Genomic DNA, 27997 nt, shown 5'->3' with positions numbered 1-27997 from the left:
CCTCCTAAATCTCAGAAACGTGCCACATGACACAAAGCTAGGGTCTCTTGCATGGGAGGCAAACACATACTACTCTCCTGATCTCAAGGAAGCGTGTGAACCACATATGTGTAAGTCACAGGAGGAAAAGCTTCTTAATAAGAGACTGTTACCAAAGTTGTGCTATGACAGATCAAGCCGACGACTTCAGCCTTTGATGGAAGGACAGATTATCAGGTTGCAGACCCCACAAGGTTACAACCGGACAGACATGGTAAAGGAGATTTGCAAGGAGCCCAGATCGTCATTCACTGAGAGGGAAAACTGTATAGGCGGAGTGGCCGGCAGATTTTAGCCCATAGTCAAGCCTGCTCCAGCACAGCTCAATCTAGGTGACACTGACCACCAGGATACTGGACTTGAGTCAAAAGACTATGACACTGTCACAAAAGAAAGACAGAAAATGATGGACACCGAGCAGTTCCAGGTTGAGGTGCCTCTAGCAAAGCTACCCTCAAACACAACTGAAAGTCTGTGCAGAGCATGCTCAGGTTGTGTTAGCAAGCCAAATCGCAAATACAGTGACTGAATTCACTTGTCAGTTAAGTTAATACATAAGCATGTTGTTCAGGTTAATTCATAAGTGTGCTAAGAGCTGACAATCAGGTGTTCAAGTCCATATTTCAAGTATATTTACTTTGTTGTGACCTTAACTCTGTGTTTCACAGTGTGCATATTTGTTTGGCTATAGTAACTGATATTCATATCATTTACATATTAAGCAGGGTGTTTTCTTATATATCTCATCTCATATGGTTATCAGTTACTGAAAATACAGTATCTGCTGAATATTGGTCATTTTGTGACATTTTGTAAGCTCTGCTACATTTACTGCTTAACAAGATAATTTTGTCATTGTATAGAGCATGAGCTAAGAAAAGGGGAGGTATATCAGTCACCGTGTTCACATTAGTTAGTTAGTGTTGAGCTATTGCAGACACTGTATTTAGAGGAAGTAATCCTGCACATTGGTGTTACTCAGTGGTTTACTGCTGGTGCTGGTTAGTGTGACTGCTGCTATGTCTGTTACATTGCATCCTCAATATCATGGTCAATAAACCAGGTTTTAAGCCATACTGCATGTCTTATTCCTGCAAACATCGAACAGTACGCATGCCTAATTTGCACTGTACATGCTTAACAAACTCTGGGTTACTTAGAAGCCCTAATTTGACTGCATAAAAGATGCAAATTAGATTAGAGAACAGCCCACAGCATTGTTTACAGCAGTGGTTCTCAGCACTGTGCCACCAATGCCGGAGAGGCTGTGGGTTTTCATTCTGACCAAACACAGCAGCAGCTGATTCTCACTGATTTGTTCCACGTCTATGGTTAAGACCGGTGAAATCCGCTTCTGTAGTGTTTGGATGGAATGAAAGCCTGCAGACTCTGGAGCCTCAGTGACACACAGCTAAGAAGCACTAGTCTACAGCAAACATACAGCTTCCTTTACAGAGTTGTTCCACCCAAATTATATACAGAATATACAGTATTTTCTCACTCACCCCTATTGGCATTGAATCATGCAGATACTGTGGTTTAATGTTTTTGTGTGTATGTTTTGAGATATCCATCTCTGAGGTTTCCACCATAATGCAGTGGAGGTGAATTAAGTTTATTGTACTAACAACATTGATTTAAATTTTTAAAAACTCACTTTATTATCACTTTATTGTGCAATTTATTGGGACTATTTCTTTGGTAAAAAGTTGTTCCTTGATTATCTTAGATATTGTTTCTGGAAAGTGAAGTTGCTACTTAGTTTTTCAATAATGTAAATGACACAAACAATATCCCATTTGTCTCCATTGTATCAGGTTTATTATAGAAATTGCAGAGACAAAAATCTCAAATCCTGGCAAGTAAAACCAAAACTATCTATATTGGTATACCTCTAGTAGTGCTTTTAGAGTTTTTTTCTTTTTAATTTGGGGCGAACTGCTCCTTTAAGTCAATCGGGGTTATTGGCAGAGATGGTTTATGTGCCCTGTACTTTCATAACACATTCAAATACTAGAGATCTAATTCCTTGCTGTTTATTTTCCCTGCTGAAATGATCAACCTTGAAATGCTGCGGAATGAATTGTGGCGCTGACAGCTGCATCCATACTGTGCTATATATCATCACACATCATTTAGATCCTCTGCCATTGATGTGACCATTACCATATAGATGGTCTCTGACTTCTGACCCTGATCTGTCCTAGGTGTCCATGAATTGCGACTACGTGTTCGTCAATGGGAAGGAGACGCGGGGCTCCATGAACGCCAGGGTCATCTTCAGCTACGAGCACCTGAGTGCACCACTTGAGCTGACAGTCTGGGTGCCCAAACTTCCCCTGCAGGTGGAACTTTCTGACAACAATCTCAGCTTCATCAAAGGCTGGAGGGTTCCCATTCTGCCTGACCGAAGGTAAGGCTCAACTGCACACAGAGATACAGCTATCATGCATGCAATGTTACAGGGAAAGTACAGTTTCATACAACTTGGGTCTTATTTTTGTAGCTTTTGCCATCATTCCGTATGGCTTTGGCCATAACACTGTAAAGTACCAACGTAACTGCAGAGATTTGGGAACATGACAATAAACACTGACAGTCCTTTACAGTTTACAGACTGACATCCTGTTTCAACTTTGACTTTCAACACTAAATGTGGTTGTGAACACACAGTTTTTCTGCAGTTAGAGATGATTAATTCAGTTTTACCTCAAAATAAAGTTGGATTACATAATCTGCCTAAACTGTTGGCTTGTTTGCAGTGTATCTGATCATCTGACTGTTCATGTTTTTTTGCCACATCGGATCTCATTGTAGCAATGTTGCAGTGTTCCCAGAACTGCTAGAAATGATGGCATGTTTCCCACCACAGGTAGTAGATGTAACAATTTGTATGGCAACCAATCAATAAGACCACCCTGTGACTGTGACTCATAAACTATGAAAATAAGATCCATTGTGCTATAACCAAGAATTTGAACCACTGCTCAGTACATGTTTCAAGGGAGCACTCTAAAACCTCTTCTACTTTCTCTTCTTATGTATAAACCATAGAAAAGCAACAGAGCAAGGATGCATTATCTGCAGCAGAATATATTTTGGATGTCTTTTTTTTTGCACATGATTACCAGAGGACTCATTATCCAACAAGCATGGAACCCCACAGTCCTAAACATTAGAAACTAAAAAGTGGCCCAGCCTCCTCTCTGTTATGCAGGATTTTATGTGTAGTTGCTTGTTTTGTCCAAATAGATGGTCTGGCTCGGGTACTGGGCAGAAATGTATTCTGTGAAGGCTCTGAAGAATAAATTGATCTGCAAGGTTGTCATGTATGTGTCATACCCATCTGAACCCATTTTAAACAACAAGTCCAAGGTGCAGACTTAATTAGACTTTGAGTAAGTATGCAGAAAGCTTTATAGAACAAATATTGGTTGTACTTTCAGACAGATAATGATGGTTTCTGACTAATAAGCAGGTTATTTAGGGTGCTACTCAGGACTCAAACAAGTCAGACTTTAATTCAATTCATTTCAATTCAGTTCAATACTTTAATGCCATTTCAACAAGGCGATTGGAATTTGGTGCAGTGCAGCTCAAATACAATACAATACAGTTCATGCATACATATATAATTTCTTCTATACCCAAGAATGATAACAAAGTACACAAATAAAAGGAAAAAAGAGTAAAATATTCCCACCCACGTCCTGATTTCAGTCCTTTCATGCCAAACTATTCATAGACATATATTAAAATGGACAGCTGTGTGGTACCAATATAAAGTGTGTAGCGCATAGCAGCCTAACCATAAACATAGGATTCTACAGAATCCAAAACACTGCGAGTGTGAAATAAAGTGCATATTACAGTTAGAATTGCAGTGCATTGTGCAAATATAAAGTGCACATTACACTTTAAATGGAGGCCTCTGAATGGGGAGGGTCACGGGATTTACAGTTTTCAATTTCACATAACTGCCATAACTGGTATTTTTCTTTCATTTGGATATACAGTAATACGACTGTGTATTCTACATAACTGTCATTATTTTTTCCTCATTAGGATGTTGTGAGTGAAGCATATTTGCACTAGATATGTAAAGTCAGCACATGGTTTACTGAATATACATCTTTTCAACAATATGACAGAGTTCTCTGCACTTATTCTTGTGTCCTGTTTATGTCCTCACCTCAGGTCAATATTATAGAAGCTTTCATCAATAGAATGAATCCAACAGGCAATAAAAAAATTAATGAGCTGCTGCCTACAAGTTTTTATAAATGTAACACCTTTAGATGCGGAAAAAAATGTTACCGATGGGAGATTAAGATTGTAAAAGCCAGGACCCCGATGGAAAATGTGGTCTCGGGTTAAAGAACCTTAGCTCATTAAAATATTCTAGCATTCTTGTCATGCATGGAGCAGTAACAAACAGGCCCACAACCCTTCATTTAGGAAATATTTAATGGGAGCATTAACACTCACGTGGGTGGCTGCTGTCGTTGCTGCTGGAGTACATCACCGTAGACTAAATCCATTTCTACCCAACCTGAATACAAATGGCGTGTTTAAGGAGTTGTATGAAGAATGAAGGTATTTCAAATGACCTAGAGTGCTTGGAAAACATCTTGTATAGCCTCATTTTTCAAAGATCCCCAATGGGCTATAATGGGACATAGATGCTATATTATTTTGACATGCAAAATATGTCTTAAATCCCCACTTTAGCATCATTCATTCATTCATTGTTTTGTTAAAGGCCCAGCCTATTAAAGTAGAACACTACAAAGAATCATATATGGGCTTTTATCAGAGTTGTGAGATTTTCAGACCTTACTATTTTGAATGGTATTTGCTGTTTGTCCAGTGTTTACCAGACTCCAGGGTTTGCTGGCAGTCTCATATGATATAATTCTCATATAACAACATTACCTTTGTTACTGCATGTTCCCCACCAGTAGACCGCATTGTTTCAAGCAAATTGGTTTGGTTTGAAAGTTTGTTTCTTTAAAGTATGCACAATTCTTCCAACCCATTTTCTATGCATATATTTTCCCTTGTGTCTTCATGAGAATAGTAATCAAAGACCCCTTGTGAGCTATTTCACATTGCAATGATTGCCACACAACCAGGCCAGGAATTCATTTCACTGCAGGTGAAGCATTTATTTCTTGCATGCTGACATTTGGATTTATTGAGCATGTCATTTTCTTTACTTTTCCCTGTTTTAGCATCAGGCAACAGTATTTCTGGCAATGGTGTTGTGGACAAATCTTTTCATGTATATGAAATAGCAGGTTTTGTTACTCGCCTGATCCATATCACAGTAGGCTGGCTCTTTCTCGTGTTTGGTGCTATCCAAACGTGAAATATGCTGATTTTTTACATCAAAAAGTAATAACCACTTTAATTTGAGGCCTTAGTGTAATTACCATATAACACAGAGGTGTGGACTTATGTAATGTAGGATTCATGTCACAAATAATATTACTTACAGTCGACTTCACAAAGTTGTTAAAGATTTGATCCTCTCCCCAGGCCTAAAGACGACGACTCAGAGACACAGCAGCCATTCACACCAGTGTTCAGACTGGAAGCTGGAAATTAATAATTGTAACTCAATGGCACTCAGTGGATTTCTTTGAGGCAGAGAGAAAAGAGAGGGACAAGTTCTTGTGGAATGAGAGCTTGCACTGATTTGTTTGAAGAGACATTTTATTTAATAGGAAATAGGTCAATTCTTGTTATGTTTGCACTTCTTGATTGATTCAGTAGCATTTGGTTTGTTTTGAAAACAGCATATATTTCATTTGATTGGTAATTCTGGTTGTCAAAGTGTCAATATGGAGGCTCTCAATGAATCCCAGTGGATTAAGTGTGGAAATGTAATCCACTCCTTACACATAATTAATGTGTGATATATTCACATACAGGCACATGTGGTTTTCAGATATTTCACATGTAAGATAACACATGTGAAAACATCAGTTTCTCATGTTAACAAAACAACCCAAACTCAAGGTCCAATTCCTTGCTTGTTCTAGAGCTTTCAGCTGTTTCACATGGTCCTCATCAGTATGTCTCCATGATTCTGAGCACCTCTAGGACTTCTGACTTAAAGTTGAGCTTGACAGTTCATCCTTGATGATGGAAATTCAACATATGGGCATATGTGGTTTTTGGAACTTTCAAATGTTTTTTTTTTTGTTTGTTTGTTTTTTTTCTGTAAGGAACAAACATGTCATATGTAATCCAGAATCGCATATGAGGCGTTCAGTTTTGGTGGGAGATGTTTGAGTCCAGTCAAGGACCGTTTTGCACGTCATCCCCCATCGCTTCCTATCAGCTCTCTACCGCCTCCTATTTTTGAAAAAAAGGGGCTAAAAAAATACAATCCAAAAAAAAAGACATATGGGACATATGGAAATGACGTCTTTCTCATGAGAAATATAACATTTCATATGTGAAGTGTAACATTTCACATGAGTTTCATGTGTATTTTTTAATTAAGTCAAGTCAATTTTTATTTGTATAGCCTAATATCACAAATCACTAATTTGCCTCAGGGGGCTTTACAACCTGTACAGCAACACTACATCCTCTGTCCTTAGACCCTTGATTTGAAAATTGAATTTGAAAAAAAAAAAAACTTTTAATGGGGAAAAAATGGGAGAAACCTCATGTCAGTCTGTCCCTCTCTCAGAACAGACATGCAATAGATGTTGTGTGTACAGAATAGACCAAGAAAGCAAAATTACAGATCTTATTAATGATCCTGAGTAAAATTAATTTCACATACTATTATTCTGTGTCTATGACACACATTGGATGAACATCACATTTCGACTTGTTAAAGATTCACACCCAAAGTTTAGTACTTTAATTTAAACTTGAGTATCAAGACTACATTAGATTTATTTATGACTTTTACAAAAACAACCAGGACATCTATTCAAGAAAACAGCCAACAACTGCCTACAAGAAAACCAAGATGCCAGGGAGAGATGATTGACAGCTACAGGATTTATGAGAAATCTTTTTCATTTTGAGAAACAATAGCACTGGCAGAAGATAGCAGGTTCCAGTTGTCTCGACCTTGGCCCTATTTGTTTACATTGATTATGAAATGCTTTGATAATGAATTATGTGATGTTTACAAAGGCCGCACAAAGCACTTTAAATAATACTGCAAAGTAAGATGGAGAATAAGAACTTTAATACAATGCTCATTAGTCATTTCATAACACTCCAGTAACACCAAATTGTGATGATTATCTTCATCAGACTCTACTAAGCTGCTTTATTTTGTGATTATTAGACTGAATGATTGTTTTTTTCATTATCTCCTCTCAATCCGAACATTGCTCACATTCTCCTGCTTATTTTCCTCCTCTCACAAGCGCTCTGACTCTCCTTAACACCACCTCTAACCTCCCACACTCTCTCCCTCGTCTCCTTAACTCTTTTATTTGCCTTTCTGTTGCAGTCTTTCCATCCTACATTCCTTCACTTCTGCAAAGTGACACATTCTGAACCTTCATGCGCAGCAAGGTCTTTTGGCCTGCAGTGGGCTTTTGCTACAGTGCCGCAGAATTGCTCACTGGCTGCATTATCCAGTAACATGCTCTAAAATAGGAAGGAAAGTGTAATCGGGCGGGCAGCCTGTGTGCACTGAAGCTTCATCTTGTACGGTTGTATCAGAGACTCTAATAAGAACAGACAATATTCTTCTGGGGGAAGAAAATATCAACCTTATTTTCAGGTACAGACTCAGGAAGGTAAACTTTCACTGACCTGAGCCAAGAGTTGTAAAACTCCTTATCAGAGACAGAAAGAGTCTTACTGTCTCATTGGGTTTTCCTCTACCTTTAACTGAATGAGTAGCTGAATGAGCAGTCTGAGCATCTGCTGTCGAGTTAACTTGCTTACCTTCTAAGTACAACAGCAACTACGTGACCTGAAGCTACGCTGTCAGTCTTAAACACACAGAGGCCCACAGGATGAAGTCCAGATGACATCCAAGCCAGAGAGCTAATGTGAACTACAAAAGTGCACCCTACCTAAGATCAGTTTCAGGTTCCAGTTTTCCAGATTAATGTCTTCTTGTATTAAGCTACATTTTAAGATGATAGAAAACATCAGGCAGTTGCTTTTATGAGAAAGTAAACGGTCAAAATTGGTCAAACAGAGGCCAAAATATCCTGATTTTTATTCCCTAGTATGGGTCAAGCTCCAAAAAGACTGGATCCTACATTTCCCCTAATGCACCCTGTGGCATTCTTTTCTTAGACCCTTTACACCTGCAGTTTTTAACACAGGCCTATTGTTTTTAATTTGTAATGTCAAAGCATAACCTGACACAGACTACAACACTTAAAGACATTATCAGGGGTTATATTCCCATACTTGACAAAGCCTCTTCAAAGCACAACTGTTGTCTGTCTGTCTGTCTGTATGTATGTATGCATGTGTGGACGTGCAGTGTCGAACTTGGTGCAATTTGGACACGTGACACATTTAATATTAGTAAATTTTGAATAAACAAGCGGACAGCGAGCCGCTCAGCTCTGTGTACACCATCACAGTTGGGTGGGGCTTCTGGCCTCTGACTCAATGCAAGCACAGACAGTAGAGGATGAGACGTAGAGACACTGGTTCATGTCTGTTTAAACAGGAGTTTATCCAACTTGGCTGCATTTAACATTGGAGCTGAGAACAACAGAGTCAGAAACATAGTCGCTCTGCGTCACGCTGCCCTCCGTTTCCATCATCCCTTTCTATTTCATCTCTCTCTGTTTCTATCACAGTTATGTATTTAGGTCATTTAGAGACAAGACTATAAAAGTTATCACGTGTATCCGAAAGCATAATGTCAGTAAATTCAAGTAAAGTACAGACTTTGCTTATTCCGTGCACATGCGCCGCACAAAACACAGATGTTGGGTAATTTCCAAATCACATGAGGTCCCCAGGTAGTCTCATTGGTGAAGTTTCTGTCTGGATCTAAACCATTTAATTTATTCATTCCTTATTGTTTTAATTGATACGTTTGTCAATTGATACATTTAAACATACACACACACACACACACAGCATATACACACACACACACACATATATGTATGTGTGTGTGTGTGTGTATATATATATATATATATATATATATATATATGTAAAAGATATTTCAGTTACTGTATGCATTTACAGGCTTGTTAGGCCACGTAGACACTCTTGTACAGGCACTATAGCCTACAAGTGCTACTGTGCAGAATTGTATCAAATATTCTCAGAAACTTTCCAATTTGTGAATTAATATATGAGATAAATGATTGTTTCCTTTCTTTAACCCCCGAATGGCAAAATTGCCATAGTAAAACAAGTTACTGTATTGCTACTGGCTATTTTTGTTATGTTGTTTCTGTTGTTATTGTTTTCTTGACTGCATACGTGCAGTCTGTAATAATGCAATGCATTGCTGCACTAATGTAATCTGACGCTTGCCTCCTGATCTCTGTAGCTTTTAGCAATCATCTCCATTGTATTGAATTCATAGTGGTATTTCTACATTGTTAGAAAATCACACAGCAACCATGAAAGAGCTTTACATTTTTTATGTCAAAGTAACAAATTCAACCAACCATAGTAACAGAAGTGTTAAGTTCACGTCTTGTGCTTAATCAGAGCAGAAGAGGTCCATGAGGTGAAGTTAAAGTTACTTAAATTAATAACTAAACACAGGTATCTCCAATGACCCATGAAAGCCTTACGGAGGCCTCCTTTATTCCTAAACATCATTCATATATATAACATCAAAGTTATAGGCAGAGCAGAGTGCTGAAGTATTGGTGGGAATGATGAAGTGTGGAGAGAACCGCGTTAAGATGAATTAATAATCAACCCCAGTAGATGGGAAAGGTGGAAAGGTACACACAACAATACGTTTTGCTGTTGAAGGAGTGTATTTTAAGCGTTTATAAGACCTTGGGTCAGAAGTGCTTAGTCTGATAATCAGACCCACTCCTTGAATCAATGGGGGAGATATATACTTTGTCGGTGGCTGACAGCCCCACTGCTTCTCCTGAACCTCAAGTCATGTCGATAGTTAAGTCAAAGCAAAGATTAAACAGAGGAGTGCGTTTTAAGAAGGAACTGGCAGACTGTCAAGCCTGCTGAGGGAAGATGGGTAAGTCATACATCTTGTTGTAGAGCAGATTGCACTCGGTTGGGGATACACCTGGCATGTTTAACCCTGCTGCTCAGGGATCCTGTGAATTAAGGAGGGCAGCAGTCCAAAACTCTTCTTTTCGGTGCTTATCATGCCTTCTCTGCTGGCTTGAAGGACTTTTTTCCACATCACCACTACATGGGGTACCGACTTTCTCATCAGTGTAATGATGTCAAATTATAAAAGAAAGAAAGTAGAGACCCTTAAGAACAGACGGCACAAATTGAGACGTAGCATCATGCCACAGTGCTGAGCATAATTTAGTGGCAGCTGCTCAGTTTAAAGAAGTGACCAATTGTGATTGGTGATGGTTTTAGTTTTTATTAGGGGTTCTTAATCATTTTGGTGGCCAATTCCAGAAACACTTGGCCAAATCGTAGTTATTGCATTTAGCTTCTTTTAATGCTGAGTTTTTAATCTCAGCTCAGCTCTCATGGAGGAAACTCTGGAAACTGCATCAAAGACCATGTCAACAGCTGCCTGAGTGATTTAGCACTGCTTCTGTAGTTTCTGCGTCCTTGACACCAGCTAAACACATCGTCATTCTCCATTTCAATTATATTTCCCCTTTTCTCTCCATCTAAGGAGCACCAGAGACAGCGACGCAGACGATGAAGAGGATGATCGCCGGGTGAGCCGAGGCTGCACCCTGCAGTACCAGCGGGCTCTGGTCAAGGTTCTGACCCAGTTCCATACCACCTCCACAGAGGGCACTGACCAAGTCATCACCATGCTGGGGCCCGACTGGCAGGTGGATGTCACAGACCTGGTCCAGGACTCCCTGAAGGTGGCTGACCCCAGGATAGCAGAGCTGGTGGACAGGACGGTCCTGGTGGGCTTGGAGCTGGGATCTACCATGCTGAAGGTAAACGCGCCGCCTTTCTGCTTCAGTGCTGAGAGCTCATATAAATCAGGAGTGAAAAATTAAGTGTCTCGTAGATGACAAATGATTTGTCAGAGTGAGAAGTGGGGAAGTGAGCACGGCGTTCCTTGAATATGCACTCCACAGCTACCACACACAAAATGATGGTTGAATATAAGAGATGAGGAAGAAAGATTTAAAACTCATTTTCTGAATTTACAACAGCTGTTTGGTGTGAAGGAAGTTGGGCTTCTGTAGTTTGTTGATGCCTTAATTAAAAGATAATGCAGGTTCATCACAACGTTGGTCTTATTTTCATAGTTTTGGTCATCATTTTTATTGCTTATGATACTATTGTGCTCACTAAAGCACGAGTACTCAAATACAAGTCTTAGAAGTCCACTTAATACATTTCCACTGTATCAAAGGTCCAGTAAGGGTGCATTACATGTTGATATTTCAGTACAAAAACTCCAGAGATCTACTGTATTACTGAGAGAAGTGACACCTTTGTTGTGTAATAAGTCCTTAACCTTGTTCATAAAAAGGTGCAATGGCCAGGCAGAGACACTTGTGTAAGTGCTCATTAAAGAGTTCTTCACTTTATTCATTTTTTAAAATGTTGGCATGTGGCATGTTTGGTGTTATAGTGGTATTTTACTTTAATAACCGGAGTTCCTATATTCCACAACAACCTTGCTAACTGTGGCAACAAGTGGGCGGCTAAATGATGACAACTGAGGTGACGTGATAGTGATGTGTCACTCAAAAGCGGTCTGGGTCAGGATGCAGTTAAATTTTTTTCCAGTGCAGAATAAGGTGTTAATTGGCCCACCAATTGTCCACCAATTGAGTATATATGCACTAAAGTAATCACTGATCACACAGATCAGATAGGTTGTAAGCAAATCAACAGTTTAGCCAGATTATCTGAGACAGTTTATTTGGAACTAAATCCGAAAGTGAGTATTTTCAAAGGACTTTGGCTAGCTCGGATTTGTCTGATAAAAATAAGACCAAAGTTGAAATCAAGCGGCAACCTCTAGGGCTGTAAAATGAAGCCAATGCGGAAGTGCCAAAAACTGCAGTTCCCTGAATGGCCACTTGAGGGTGGCTCCAAAAGCGAGTCAATCCCCATAGACCCCCATGTTAAAATGCCCAACTTTACAGCAGAAATAAACCTGTTTACAACCTGATACAAAAAATGGTTTTGGTCTCTATAGCTAATTTCTCCTTTCATGACAACTGTACGAGGGTGAATTTTTTATAACTCACCCGTTTAAATTTTATTAAGCCGTAAAGTTATGCATAATGAAGGACATGGCTGTTTTGAGTGACAGGTCGGCCAGTCGCTAGGTGGCTTGTTTCAGCCATTCGGCCCGCCTCTTTGCCCATTTTTGATTGGCTGGGAGTTAGGCAGCGTCACGCACCACCAAGACGGTGACAGCCGGAGCAGCTCACTTTGAGCTTCAAAACTGCTCTTCAGAAACCAACGGGTGACATCATGGTAACTACGCCCATATTTTTTATACAGTCTGTTTTTATACACATGATGTACAGTATTCTTGAAGTTTATACAGTGTTTTCACAACCATGCCAGTGTTTTGACTGACTTTCTTTTTGACCTTTTGTGTATTTGATTCAAGGTGTGAAGGCTTAAAGGAAACATTATAATAAACAGTTAATAGACAGATATTAAAAAGACAATCTGATTGACAAGAGCCGTGACACTGTTTACATAAAAGTTGGTAAACTCTTCAAGTCAAGGCATGCGACTGCCCGTCCACCTCAAGGTGTAATTATCAGTCTTTACAGCTTGAGCGCCTGGTGTGAAAGTTAGTATGCAGACAGACTATCTCAGTCTCAGTCAATCATAAAAACAAAAACCTCTGTATGTGTATGCTGCTGTTGATGTCTGTTTCTCTCAAGTAAACCGTATTCATATATTTATATCTCTCCTCCCTATGGATTGAATTGCCATGTGGCAGTGCAGTAATACATTTATTTTCAATTTTTTTTGAAAATACATTTTTCTTTGTATTTTCTATTTCAAAGTTTTGGAAATATACAGATGGGCCATATTTCTCTTACTCGGCTTTTCAAATGCCAAGGTGTTAAGTGTATTTTTCCACTTCCATGTTTTTTTCTTCAATATATTTTCATTTTACTTTTCCTGTGTCAGAAATGTGTAGGTTATGCATGAAAAATATTCTTGGCAGCTACCTTCCCTTCCACTTAGTCTGCTAAGTTGTGTGGTGAATTGTATGCGCCCAATGTTATCTCCCTCCAATCCCCCCGTCTGAAAAAAGTATGCGAGTATAGTTGGAAGTTGTCAGCTTTATCTGCCACCCCTGCCTTTTGATCTCTACCTTATGAGGCGTTACTGAATGAAAGCATGTCATGCATAAACACAACAGACACAGAGAGAGCCCCTTCTCTCTCTCATACACATGCAAAGAAATGCACACAAATTCACACAGAAAAGTAAAAAATGTGACAGATGCACATGTAAATGTGCACTCAAAATATTTAACACATATCCAAGAGAGAAAACTTGATGTCGTTTAAATTCTGTTTTAAACCATATTGTTCTCATTTTGATTAAATTTGAAGCTTTCAAGAGTTTGATAATGTTTTCTTGTACTTAAAAATGTTTATACTACATTGCAACAGTAAATGCGTTTTCCTGGAAAATTAATGCTGGCTGAATCACATTTTCTCTCAACATAATAGAAAAATTTAATTAAAGGACTTGGCAAGTTGCAGAAATGTTGATACTGAACATTTGAGTGAATATAAAAATGTATCGCTTCATTCATTCAAGAATGAATGGAGGGAAGATGCATCTTGTGTGTGAACATAATCCAGGCATTTATTTTGTTTGCCAATACAACATAATTGGGAAAACAGTTTAGTCTGACAGTGTATGAACGTAATTTCCAGGAGACAAAGTTGTTAAACTGACAATGGTTGGCCTGATAGGACCATATTCTAACTTTAAAACACTGTAAATGTTACTGCACTATATTCTAATTTGGTAAAATCTTGAAGCTGCATGTTCTGCTGTTGTAGGCAGCAATTAATGATTATTTTCATTATTGTTTTATTAATCCAGGTGATCAACAGTCCAACTCCAGATGTAAAACAGAGAAAAGTAGCAAATCCTCACGTCCTTTAAAGAAGCTGGGAACAGAGAATGTTTGGCATTTGGATCAATGATTCCAATGATTAAGCAAATATAAAAATAGTTGTCAGTTGATTTTTGACAAACTAATCAATAAATTGACTAATCATTTCAGCCTTCCTACAGCTACTAATACAATTACCATTACATATGAGTCATGAGTGGTCCAATTTTTACCACACATTGGAGGGAAGATGCATCTTGCTGCTGAATTGCCTAGAGAGTAATTTTACAGATCTCACTAGGATTTTGTGGGTAAAAGCGTTGTGATTGGTCCAACAAGCTTTTGAAAATAACAAAATTATTGTTCAGCTAAAGCTTATTGACAATATTTTATAGCCTAGCACATTCAAATGTTGTAACGCTACAATATAAAGTGCATATAAATGCATCAGCCCAGACAGGTTCAGAAGTCCTTATAATGTAAAGAGAAAAGTTATGACTCCTCAGCAGTGATTTACCGATGTCACTAGTCATTTATAGGGATAGAGAGAAGAAATTGTTGGTGAGAGTTTTTTTGATCAACATTTTGATCACAGTTTCAGTCTGTCTGGAGAAAGAAAAGTTGCCTGATGGATGCGTCTGGTGATGGCGAAATAGGGAGGAAAGATATAAGTCACCAATCCATCACTTTAAATGAGCAATGGATCATTTGTTATCTGTTGAAGGGTATGAATAATTATATATCAATTTACTACCAGACGTAACTCGCCACGTTGACTCATAGCGATTGAACAAAAATAAAATGATAAAATAAATAAGATGTTCAGAAATTATTTTATCCCTCAAACAACTTTTAAATATTGCAGATTGAAGCCAGAATGGCATGTTAGAGCTGGTCTGGAGATGTTAGATTACTCAAAGCTAATGTAATTGGATTGCAATGAAAAATATGGGTCTTCCATCAGGTAGCCCTCAGGCAAATTACAGTACGAGATGTTGTCCCTCTCTTTTGGGGGATATCATTTAACCACTATTCAGAGGTCAGAAATAAGGACAGTTTATGTGTATTTACAGGTGGATGCCATTCCTTATTTATGCAGTCATTTGTCAAAGGTCCCAGCAGTTAAAGTTAAATGATCAGTGTGGTCACTGAGTCCAAACTGAAACTTTAGCTGCCTCCTGCACCTACAGCTCAGTCCCTGTAGGTGTGAATGAATAAATGAACGGCACAACCTAAAAACCTCCCCCCAAAACCTCATGTTAAAACACCATGAAGGAAACAGAAATGAGAAAATGAGATCTCTGCAGACTCACTATCCATTCAACATGAATGATTGATGGCTTACAAAACTCAAATTACAAAGAAGTTAAAGGGATCCCCTGTTCGCAGTGAAATTGTTATGCTGATTTTCTGAAAATGAATGGTGTATACTATATCTCAACAATGGTCCTCTTACTGAAATTTTCAGTCGGTCAGAGGATTTGAATTAGCCTTTGAGTCTTAGGAGACTGATTCAAATTGTTCACCCACTCATGAATATGAATAAAGAAGCAGCTTTTGTCCATTTAGTCCAATATTCCAGACAGTCATTTAATTTCTTTCTTTTTGGAAGGATGGTTGGTAATTATTGCATGAATTAAGTCTCTCAGTGTTAAATCTGACAGGTCTGTTTAAAGTGAAGACAGAGAAGAGGTTTTGTTTTGAAGTTAAATTATAAAGATATCAGATCTTGATTATTGTGTAGAGGGTATATGTTTATATTCTGTGATTAAGGGCAAAGTGATGACTTTCTAAGAATTCACCAGACCTGGTGGGAGTTGGGGGTTTAATCCGGAGGATTACTGAACAATAGCTGCTTCTCAGGGTGAAAAGCCAGACTTGGACTGAATTCACCGTTAGTCCTCTGATCGGAGATTATTTAATTAATATGTGCAAACATGGACCACTCTTCTGAACAGAAAGCAGAAAATACATAGAATTGAGTTTCATCTACAGAATCTTTCATCACACCGAAAATGATGGTCCAATAGTTACTATATACTGTATAAACCGTGTAGTGTGTGTCTCAATAATGTGGTCCCTATTTAAAGTCCAACTGAAATCACATTTAATCATACCTTTTTGCAGTCAAAAATAATGCCAACGTGTTTTTAAATGTATTGTTAATAGTTTTGTATTATTATAATTATTAATTATAATTATTAATTATTGGAAAAGTATCATAAATGCTCCTTTTTGTCTCAGCTGGCCGGAGGGATGTGTAGGTATCTGTGTTTGATCGCCATTAACTGGCCGGCTACCTGTGTTATATCGTACAGAACAGAGACAAAGCAAACAAACTGCTGTAGCTACAAGTCATGGACAGACAGAGTGTCTTTAACAGGGATTTTGAAGCCAACGACAGAACCAGCATCTAACAGGTTCACAGTGACATTTTCAGCTATGTTTACACACTGTTTAATGAGCTGTAGCTGGGCAGCTAATTAGCTATCTAGCCTGCGGTTAATTTTTGTTTGGTGGCTCGTTCAACAAGCTAAGGTGCAGGACAAGACGTGTGTTCATGTTTGTAAGTCAGATAAGAAGGAGACTTAAGCAGGAAAGCTAATGTGGGTTGTTTAGATTCTGTGGCTCTTGTGTTGTGTAGCAGGATGCAATCAGGCTCAGTGTGACCATCTGCCGTCTATGATAGAACGCCACGTTATCTCTTTATTTAGACTCCATCGACATAAGCAGATAGCGGAATGGTATTCAGATGAAATAATGTAAAACTAGGGGGCATCATCATGAATTCTCCCTTTTGGATTCAGATTTTTCTTCTCAAAGGAGAACATAGGACACATTATTCACAGAGCAGATATGTATGTATGCTGTGGTAGATGGATTTCAGTTGGACTTTAAATGTTAACTTCACATGATTATTTAAATGGATTTCATGGAGAAATAGTGTCCAAAAACAGTAGCTGGAGGTTTGTTAAGTAAATATGCAGTGCAATTTCCACCCACAACACACCTAAATTATATACTACAGTCAGACTCTTTAAATATAAACATCGTTTTTAAATAGACAGACTTCTATAATCCAACCTCCAAACCCTGCATGTATTGAAATATGTACAAGCCTTTAGCTAAAAATATATACATGAGCATATCATTTTATGTAAATGTGAACAACGTCCCATGTCACAACCTCTATCCCAAAATGACAAACACAGTAGAGCAGTGTCTTATGATGGTGGACAGTTATCACGTGTCATTCACCCTCTTTCTGTCTCTTTATACTTTGATGTGTCTAATAAAATCAAATGTCCCTCAATAAAGTAATAGTTTTATTTTAGTGATCCTATCAGGGACACCAGGCAGACTGCTCTGTTGCTTTCAAGGGAACCCTTGCCTCCTTGCAGGGGGTGCGGAGGTTTATTTTGCAGCTGTTGCACCCACATACTTTGCAGTGTGGGAAGCTGTGTAATTGCCTGTAAGTTTACAGGATGGTAAAAGTTGAAAGCGGGGGTCATGTTTTCATTTTTCACTGCGTTTCAAGAAGTATTTCATCTGTATTTCATCAGTTCATCCTCTTGGAAGAGAAGAAATTTGTCTTTTGTGGAAACAAGTACAAAGAGGCAGGATACATCTCGGTGCTCGTCGGTGTCAATTACACTGATGGAAAGTATAATGAAAAATGCCCATCAGTGTAAGATGAAGGCTTGAGCATGTAGAAATCAAAGCGTAACCAGACTAAATTGATCTGTCACTTTAGTCCAAAAAAATAGATCTGGGTTCAATTTGATAAAGCTCCACTTCTGAATAATAAATTGTATTTTATTGGTAGGTTGTTTTTATTGTTGATGTCATATACAGGTGCTGTCTGATGTTGTTAACTGCAGCATCAGTCAACAACATGTTACAGGTTCATTCTACATACAGTACTTGTGCTACTCACTGTATGAAATCCAGCAACACAAGGTTATACAACAACCAGATTGAAGCCTTCACAGTTAACTATTGTAGATTTTCAACCTGTGAATGAATTATGTCCACGAAATTTACTATATGTTAACAAGTTAATAGTATTTACTCATCTAAATTTACTATTTGTCTTCATTTGTACCTCCAAAATGTAGGAAAATATCTATTTTTCCAGGATGCACAAGAAACACCTTTGACTTTATGTGTCACAAGATGAATGCTATGATATATTTTTCTGCTGTTTTCTTATTTACACACCAAGAAAATATCCTGCTGAATGTAGTTGTGCGTATATTTCTCAAAAACAAAGATAAAATACACTGTGCATCTTCACACAATGACAGTCCCAAGTGGCAACAAGAAAAAAACTTTTTGAATTTTAAAAAATGTGGAGTACTTTCAATATGCAGGGTTCATATAATGTCACATTCTGTTTGATAAGATTTCCCACCAGTCTCTCTATCAGGCACAAGACATTATTTTTGGGCGTGCAGTGTGAATCTACAGTGTCTCAATTAGTGGGAATGATATACTCTCACTGCTGCTCAACATCGTGATTTAGATGTACTTTTACTTATAATCTTGGAGAGTGTGACTTAACTTTCAATCAGCAAGACCTTCTTTTAGTTTAATAAGGCTTAATAAAAAAAAAAAGTCTAGCTGAAGGTTTGCACTATGACGATCCTTGCCTTTGCACTTATGGTAAAATAAGGTGTAGCTTTCAGTTCAAAGAAGGTATTAATGATCCCTTCTCAAGGTGTTTTCTTTGTGTTCACTCCAAAGTGATATGTGGTATTTTCTATAGATGTGCGAGCATGTTTTGTAGTCTGAAAGGTGTTATTTTCAGCTGTGTTTCTGCTACAATACACTATACAACGTGTCTATGAAATATACAGCTTGCATAAATAATTCTTCCACTGATTTTCTGTTGCACCGAACACCAAAGTGTGATTTATTGCGAGCAAGGTTTGAGAAGGGAGTTTAGTAGGGAGGAGATAATGTAGTGTGATGCAAGTAATACGCACTACCATTAGTGAGTGCTCATCCAAGTTTAGTGAAGAAACTCAGAAACTGATCAGTGTCTGCTGCTTGGACTCGTCATTGATCTTCTGTTTGCCTCAAGTGTCAGTGAAATTGCGACGCTTTTTCCTGTGAAAGCCACACACACAACACCACACACAGCCGTAAACTCAACAGTGACAGATAGATGAGCTGCTAGCTGAAGAACATGTTAAGTGTAACTACTTTTCTGCCTCACTTCACTTCCCCTGCCTGCAGTGCAGATGACAAATTCAACTGGGAGCTTGGCTAGAAGGAGCTACACAACTACAGTTGACCTCTCCTTGCTGGCAGAGAAAAATGCAGATGACAGACATGGAACACATTCATCATTCATTACTTTGTGTAGCTATTAATCAATATTCATCCCAGACTGTTAAATTTGGACAAAATATCTCTGTTTACTTCCAGGCAGGAGGTGCTGGATTTTCATATGTTAATCATCAGCAAGCATCAGGAGTGGAGAAAGAATTTTGCAAGTACAGCGGTTCGAAAATATTTTTTCCCACCAGTGTTGCAGGATGGCCCTGTACAATTAGGATTTTACATATACCCAGCCACAAGATTCAAATTGTTACAGAAATATTTCCCTTTTTTAGGAAATACTACTCATGCTTATGCTTTCTTGCTTAGGTTTTAGGTGAGAAGATTTTAACAACAGGGGCAGTAAAGTAGTGGTGATATTGAGAGAGGTCTATGTATCAATGCAAAAAAAGCATTGGTGAGTTGGTAGTGTTTGTAGGTGATGTAGAGGAAATTATTCAAAAAACCTTTCTTCTTCAGGTTACAAATGTTATTATGAATAACTAAGGGGAAAAAAATGTACAAAAGGTTGCTCTAAATGTTGTTGATTCTATCAGGACGTGCATATGGAGAGAGCAGAGAGTTCCTACTGTACTATATACTTAGTTATAGTTGAGTGACAATGTGAAAATAAAGAAAAAAAGTTTAAAGCAAAGGGAATCTGAGAAGTAAGTCCTCCACAGTGGGAAGCCAGTGAAGGATCATGTTGCTACGCTACTGCAAATTCTGGGAATTAGGGAAGATTATGTGATACTCCTGTGTCTTCCAGCTTATTGCTGGCAGGTGAAGAGAATCAATGTGGCTCTTAGACAACAGTGATAAGGACTGCTGTGTGTAGGACTGGGTATTTGAAATTGGGAAAACAATAAATGAATGATAACTGAAAAGTAAAATCCCTGACATTTCATACCTTAAAACATGCAAAATATGTGATTCATGGCAAGTTATTTTATCTAAAAATGTCAAGAATAAGTTAACACCAAGCTAAAAATCATTGTCAGAGTCATAAAGCAATTATAATGCAATATGTTATAAATAAGCTGCCAGGAGCAGGTGATGTCCCTTTATAACAGACTGTGCTTTAATACTAACAAGAGAACCATAGCTCTCACAATAAGACTGACACATACAGTACACATAAATCACATTATCACAAGCACAAGTGTTCTCGGCGAGCACAGCTGCAAGTGTTAGGAAACTTAATGTCTTCAGTAGGGTGAGAGTGACTGGCCAGAGTGTGTCAATCTTTATATCCAAGAAAAACCTATTTTTAATGCTCCTGTTTTTTTCTTTACTTTTATCTTGCTGTTTTAAGTTTTCAGTTTTAATGACTGTTGTTTTATGAGTTATACTGAAAACAAGCTATTATGGTTGCTGTTTGTGTGGATTGCAAACTTGTTTACTCACAGTTAAAGGATGATATCCACCGCCTGGAGTCAGAGCTTTGAAAAAAGGATAAGCTGATTGTCTCCGTAGCTGCTGCCCAGGCAAAGCATATTTCATATATGCAGTCTTCCACTCTTGCTGTCCCAGCTGGCCGATCACCCACCTCCCTGATGACCCCGATGGTCTTTGATATTGCAGCCACCCTCCTTTGGCTGGCCCCAATGCACACTGGCACTGCACTGGTCTGCCTGGAGGGTCTACCAGCTGAAAAGAGTGGGCTGGAGGCAGGGGCAGTGGGCACCAACACTGCTCCAATGGACCTGGAGATGGTCACGCCACCAGATGATCCAGGGGTTGACACCAGAACCAGGCCCAAGGCCCCATTTTATCACACCACACCAAATCGAGCCAATCCATGGACCCAACCATCCTGGACGGAGGTCGTATGCTGCAGCCGCAAAAGAGAGTTGGTTGGGGCTTCTCCACAACCTCCCTTAATTCTCTGTAACTACTACACAATCCTGCTGGATGCAACTCTGGTCCATCCCAGCATGCACCTGCTGTCCCTACTCTTGCTCTCAAAGTATTCCCCCCCCACAGTCAAGCCTCTTTTTACATTTTGGCAAATGTGGGTGGTTAACTATGAGCCATTCTACCCATAAATATCACAAGGTACCATTCTTCTACCAAAATGTGTGCGTGGCGGGTTCCATTATGTTTCTATAATTGTAATTGTTAAAAAATCAAAAAGGTTGTGTTAAGGTAGATTTGGGGTTAAGAATCTATAAACAATTATAACATGCATAAAAGAGGTTTATGTGATTTTTGAAGGTTTATGTTTGCCAACTCAGGCAACAAAAATAGCAGAGAACGGGGGAGTTTTAAGCGTTGATACCAAACTTGCACTGCAGCACCGGATTTGTAGGGACGACGTGATTTTTCTTCAATACCCTTGACCTCGGATACTTGACAGCTCGGGAAAATGCCCACACAGAATGATATGTTTCCAGCACAGATCATAACCCCAAACAAGATTAGTTTCTGTGATTAAATTTCTTCAGTTTATACAATCAATGTGCAATTTGGTGTATCTTTGAATTGTGTTTTGACATTTGTACATAGTCGGCAATATTGATTTTAATAGTGTTAAAAGTGGTGTATAACAAAAATAATTTAAAAAATTTAAAAAAATAAAAAATAGTGTCACTTTAATTGGCCTGTGAAAATATCATCCACAGCTGAATGGAACATAAAACAACAGAAAATCAATTGCAAACAAACAGCTTTTACTGGCGGAGTCGTACTCAGTCTGACCTCAGTGAGATTTATGTTTGGGTGTTTTCATACAGACTTGTTGTTGCTCAGGACATCCTTCACCTCTCTTCACTATTCATAAAATGACTTATGATCTTCACCTCTATTAGCTTCCATCTGAACCTCTACCTAGAAATAAAAAAGTTCCACAATCAAACTAAATGCAAAGAATTTTGTTGGAGCAAAAAAAACCTCCCGTCGTGAGAACAATCCATCATACAACTGAGTTGTCCTCATGAAAACTTTAGAAGTTTATTTATGCACGTATATACTGTAATGCCTTCGGGTTTTGCATGCATACTTGTGTGTGTGGTTACATGTGCACATGTTTGTGTGGAGCCCAGTGAAGCATAACTCTCCTTTCTGGCACATTAATCCATCACATCCAAACAATATGCATACTGAAGTGGAACCAGACTGCAGAATTTTGTAGCTGCATAAAAGTTTCTTTTGTTCCTCCTATTTTAGCCCTTAAGAATTTACCAGTATATAGGTTTAGTTTCCATTCCTTTATAAAATTTTCAACAATACTCTTGTAACTTTATGAAACCGTACTCTGACATTGATGCAGCATACACACAGCGATACAGCATGTTGTGCAGAGATCTATAAAGCAAAATATCAAGGGCAGGGAAGTCGAGGTGCTGTAGGGCTATCAGTATGTCTGTGTAAGTGCAGGAGCACAAACACACATACACAAACAGACCCAATGACCTCTGACCTTAAGACATGAGGATCTCAAGGAGACATGAACAGGACTACAAACCTGTGCCTTCCTCCACCAACCATGGGAGGTAAACAGACAGTTGGAATTAACAACTTCTTCTCAGATACAAACATACAACACCCACTGGAGCCTTCTCCCTCTCCCCACAGACAACCTGGATCAACTAATCCCCACTCGCTCCGTTCTCTCCCTCTCCTCCACTCTTTTTCTTTTATGAACAACAAGTGTCTGAAATGTTGCTCAGAAATGCCGTTAAAGATGTGTAAAAATATGCATCTGGACTTATCTAACCAATGTTCACTTTCACTGTGTTTTAAAACTATTAATTAGATTGATGTTGTGGAAATTCAAACTCTGCTTCAAAATTTGTTAATTATAAGTCACAGATGTTGTTGCATTTGATTTATTTGAAATTAACCAGTGTATGTGTATCATTTAGCATTTAGCTGGTTTGATTGCTAGGATAATGCTTTCTTAATGGATTTAATTACAGATTAGGAAATTGAGGTTTATTGATTTTATTCTTTATTTTATTTGGTTAATCAATATTACAGCTTCTAAATGTTTTCTCACTGGTTCTCATCATGCGTCAACATCAATGACAGAATGAGTTAGTATTCAATGCTTCCAAGCGTGTATAGTCTTTAAATATCCTATAGGAATAAAACTAACCCTTTTATTTGAAAGTCAGTCAGATTAATTAGTAATCAGTGCGATCCCTCAAAAGATCCTCTTTCTCCCAAAACACGCCTCCTAGACTATAAAAACTCTGTCTCGGGTGGCTGTTTGCTGACCACTGTTGCTTCTTCTATTTTCTCTCAGCCATGATAGCCGTCCATGCATTTTGAGTGTTGTCCTTTTTACTCTGACTGAGAGCCGAAAGCTGCGGAAAGAAGAAGAAGACTGAAAGATGCCGAAGCCATGAGCCAAGCCATGCCAGTTTCAATTTGAATGATCAATTAAATTTATAATCTCCTATTTTTTTAATCGTGTAGTTAAACTTTTTAAAGACATTTGCAAGGACTTTTCTGATTAGTTTAGAGCTCCATGCATCCAACCGTGCAGCCGAGACTGTCACACAATGCGGCCTCGGCTAGTCTGAGACTAGATTCACTCTCCTGACGAAGTGCTGAACCACTGAAACTGCAGCGCCTCTCATCTGGCTGTCACTCTGGCAACCTGAGGACCACCGACTCTGCTTCGCTTTGCTCGGTGCTTTGCCTCATCATCAGCCCTTCATCACCACGGAAACAGCAGGAAAACCATCTGCCGTGCTTGTATCACAGGGTTGATGCAAGAGCTATTCAAAATTTAAAATTTTATTGACTGTCGTTAGAGTCTTGGCCCCCTCATTGTGTTTTTGATTTGTTTTTGATAACAATCATTCATTAAATCATTCACTCTGTCAGCAATAACTTGTTAATTTTGTTTACCCATTCATTTATACATCCATTCATTCACTTTAGTTATATGTTGTATGTATATATGCTAAGTGTTTCCCGTTCATCCCTATTCCTTGGTAGTCAAATAAATATCTTGATTTATAGCCAAGTTGTTGTATTTGTGTGTTCCTTTAGATCAGAGATGGAAGTCACTGTATTCAGAGTTCATGACTTTCAGGTATAAGACTGATTTTTAATTATTATTCCTCCTAATTAATTAGTTAATCAATGGAGGTGGTACCCCTATTAACTTTTCGAGTGCTTAATATAAATTTCCAAGTGTAGTGTTATTCCTACAATAGCATCCTCAGCCCGCCATGCAGCTTACACACATAAAGGAAATAATCCTAAAAATGTAAATCTGTTTATTTCTCTGCCATGGAGAGCAAGAGTACAAACTACAGGGCTGACACTGACAGTGATACTGGCGAGACACTGGCAGGCTGCTGCACTCTGTGTGTGTAGAGTGTATACGTGTGTGTGTTTTATTAGAGAGGTTTATGAGAACAACAGAAGGCTTAAAAGCAGCAAAGAGAAAAAAAAACAGGATGACAAATGGTGTAGAAAATGTGCAGAGGACAAAGTAGTAATAGCAAGTGATTTCCTGTCACAGCAAGGTTTCATATACAGTAAAGAGAGATATTAAAGGCTTCAGGTGAAAAAACATAATTTCATTTACAATTTTAATTTTATCATTCTTGCCAGCTTGAATCCAGATTTTCAAAATGTGAATATCACCTCTTGTTAATTTACAAATCAGGCAAATTTGTGGCTTCTAAATAATGTTAGAAAAGCAGAACCTGTGTGTCAGTGATGTAGGCGGTTTGTTGTTTCAAGGTTTCAGTTGATAATGATTGGAGGTGCTTGTCAGAGCACAAGATCCTTCACTGCTCTAGCATAGCACACTTTATTTGACACCAGCTACAGTTAGAAAACATTTGAGATGAAGGTGGAAAATATTTCCCCGTCCGACTGTAAGGACAGGGTCACTGCCTCGCTGAATGGCTCTTTAATTTGTTCGAGTCCCTCATGACCTCTGATTGCAGTTGCAAAGTGAAATGATGATCTTTTAAAAGTGCTCAAAGTACTGGGTGCAGAGGCCTGTGAGAAGCCTGAAATTACCTGATGAGGCAAGACTGGCTTTAAATGTTTTGGTATTTCATGTGATGACACTTGGTCACAAGTGTTTCTGCTAACTGTCACTTTGAAAGTGTGCGGTGGCTGCTTCGGATTGTACCTTGTTGTCTGGTTGCTGATGGATTCTGTCTTGAGTGAGTTTTTCTGTTTTTTTTTTCCACTATGATAGACAGAGAGGCATTGACACATGGATTTAAAGCACACACACTGGAACAAACTACTGCACAAACCACTTTAATCCAAAGTTGGCTTGTCATGGGCACTATAAGCTTCAGAAAGACAATAAAGCTCTTGTCTATTCTCGACTTATACGATGTCCCTCTGTCATGTGGAGAAACAATAAAAGAGCATCTTTTCTCTTCAGGTGGAGTCTCCGCTGGCTGTGGATGCAGTATTAGGAGAGTCAACATTCTCGGTCACAGACGACAAGGTTTCCATCACAGAGCTGCGTGTTCACGCTGTTTCAGGCCTGACCCTATCACTGCAGCCCAGCCCTGGCAACAGCCACACCATGGTGGCCAAGGCAACCGGCCTTCAGACACTCACCACTCCGAAACAGGTAGAGCATGAATTATGACTCTGTGCACAAAAGAGAAATGACCAACTCTTAATGCAGTCTATGTTTTTTTCACTTTTTTTCACTAGCTGCTTCATATAATCATTGTTTAACTGATATGTATTAGAAAACTGATACACATGTCAGAGATACTGTATGGATACATTTATACACAAACAGAAACCTGAACCAAATTCTGTGTGAAATGTTTGTCAAAAGCTGATCTCTGTTGCTGTACTCCTGTGTGTCCAGTGAGTGAGTGTGTGTGTGTGTACTTGTGTTACTGTAATCATGTTGTCGGTATGAAAACAAGGTTAGTGTAGGTGTTGAGGGAATTAATACAAGTCAATGCAATATCCTCCTAAGACCCAATAAGTTTGTGTGTGTGTGTGTGTAGCTAACTAGCTAGCTACTTTCTCCAACTACATGACTTCGAGCTATTCGCTTCCCCCAAAACTTCCCACACTACAAGTTAAAGTCAGACTCCTCTGTGTCCAAAACCACCCCTGAAATCTTTACATTGCATTTTATTCTGAAAAATGCACAACAGTCATTAAAATATACCAGGCACACCACAAACCGTGCTACATATTTATGAAGGCTACATGTGCACTGACAGTAAAGTTACCAGCAGTGTACCTGAGGTAAATAACAAGCATTAGCAGCTAAAACTACTTCCAAATCACTCCACCAAGTTGAAGTCATCAGCTGTTTTGTTTACAAGGATAGGCAGCCATGTATTTTTGAAAATATCACATTTACATGGATGACAGTGACGCTGGAACCGGGGTAAACAATTCCCAATCTGCCCTATTTCCCTAAAAAATTCACCCGAATGGGGACTAGCCCAAAAATTTACCCAGTGTATCACTGCACATGTTTACTATTGTTGGTGAAGCAGAATGCATACTTTTCTGGACTTTAAGTGAAAATTCTTAAACTTGTGTTTTTTTATGTAGTTACTAAAAACCAACACCCTTTTATTCATAAGCACGTAAATGTTTTCAATCCTTTAAAATCTTAGCATCTAAATGTATCTAGATGTGTATCAAATCATCTGAGAAATACAGATACACCCCTCTACTTAAGGTCTAAATGTAATACCATTGACCTCCATATGCATTTAAATATGGTTGTGGAGCGATCAGCAATCACTATTTGCTACAGTAAAGTACTATCATAGCTTAAAAAACTCCTTATGCCTAACTTACACTCAGCACTCAGTGTGTTTCCTTATTTCTGTCTCCAGAGTTGTAACATGAAGTTTATTTGCAAATCCCTTCAGTGGCTTTATATCAACAAGCAGGCACTGGTTTCACTTCTGAGTAATAAAATTATTTCCGAGCTAAATCTTTTAAGCCCCAGGCAGCATTGTTAGCAAGGACACCAGATAAAGGCAGCTGCAGCGAACTAATAAGTATTCTTGGTGCTGTTTTATTACAACCTCCATATTAGCCAAGCTTAGCAAAACACTTCTGATACGTCCAAATACATTTCCCAAAATGGATTTTATTGCTCAAGTGAGAAGCGAGATGACATGTGGGTGAAAAAAAAGGAGAAAGTGGGCATTTCCATCTGCTAATGTCTCTTCACACAAGAGTAAAGATCTCTGCAATTCTCTGCAAAAAAATTAGTTGGCATCCCTGCTTCACCTAGAGACAAGTGTGTGTATATGTGTGTCTGAGCTTTTTTATGCTTTGCCCTTTCATTGGCCTGCAAGTTGCTAAAAATGCAACAACAACCACATCAAGCATCAATGAGAGAGAAGCGAGCATTAAATTCCAATTTTTCTTGCTTTCTGCTTCTTGGCCACCTTGAAATTTAATTATTGTAATGTATTGTCCTAAGTGCTC

The 27997-nt window shown here is 38.6% G+C and overlaps 1 protein-coding gene across 2 annotated transcripts in view; it reads left to right on the top strand.

Annotated features, from left to right (window-relative positions):
• The window catches only part of tmem132e (transmembrane protein 132E), a 397169-nt gene that overhangs the window by 364115 nt on the left and 5057 nt on the right, over positions 1 to 27997 (top strand). For both annotated transcript variants that reach the window (XM_067608832.1, XM_067608831.1), the window contains exons 6-8: positions 2247 to 2452; positions 10853 to 11132; positions 25953 to 26147. In XM_067608832.1, coding sequence (XP_067464933.1) covers positions 2247 to 2452; positions 10853 to 11132; positions 25953 to 26147 — 681 coding nt within the window. The remainder of the gene's footprint in view (positions 1 to 2246; positions 2453 to 10852; positions 11133 to 25952; positions 26148 to 27997) is intronic.

This window comes from Thunnus thynnus, chromosome 13 (genome assembly GCF_963924715.1).
Source record: "Thunnus thynnus chromosome 13, fThuThy2.1, whole genome shotgun sequence".
Classification (NCBI taxonomy): domain Eukaryota; kingdom Metazoa; phylum Chordata; class Actinopteri; order Scombriformes; family Scombridae; genus Thunnus; species Thunnus thynnus.
This window is presented reverse-complemented; position numbering and strand designations above follow the sequence as displayed.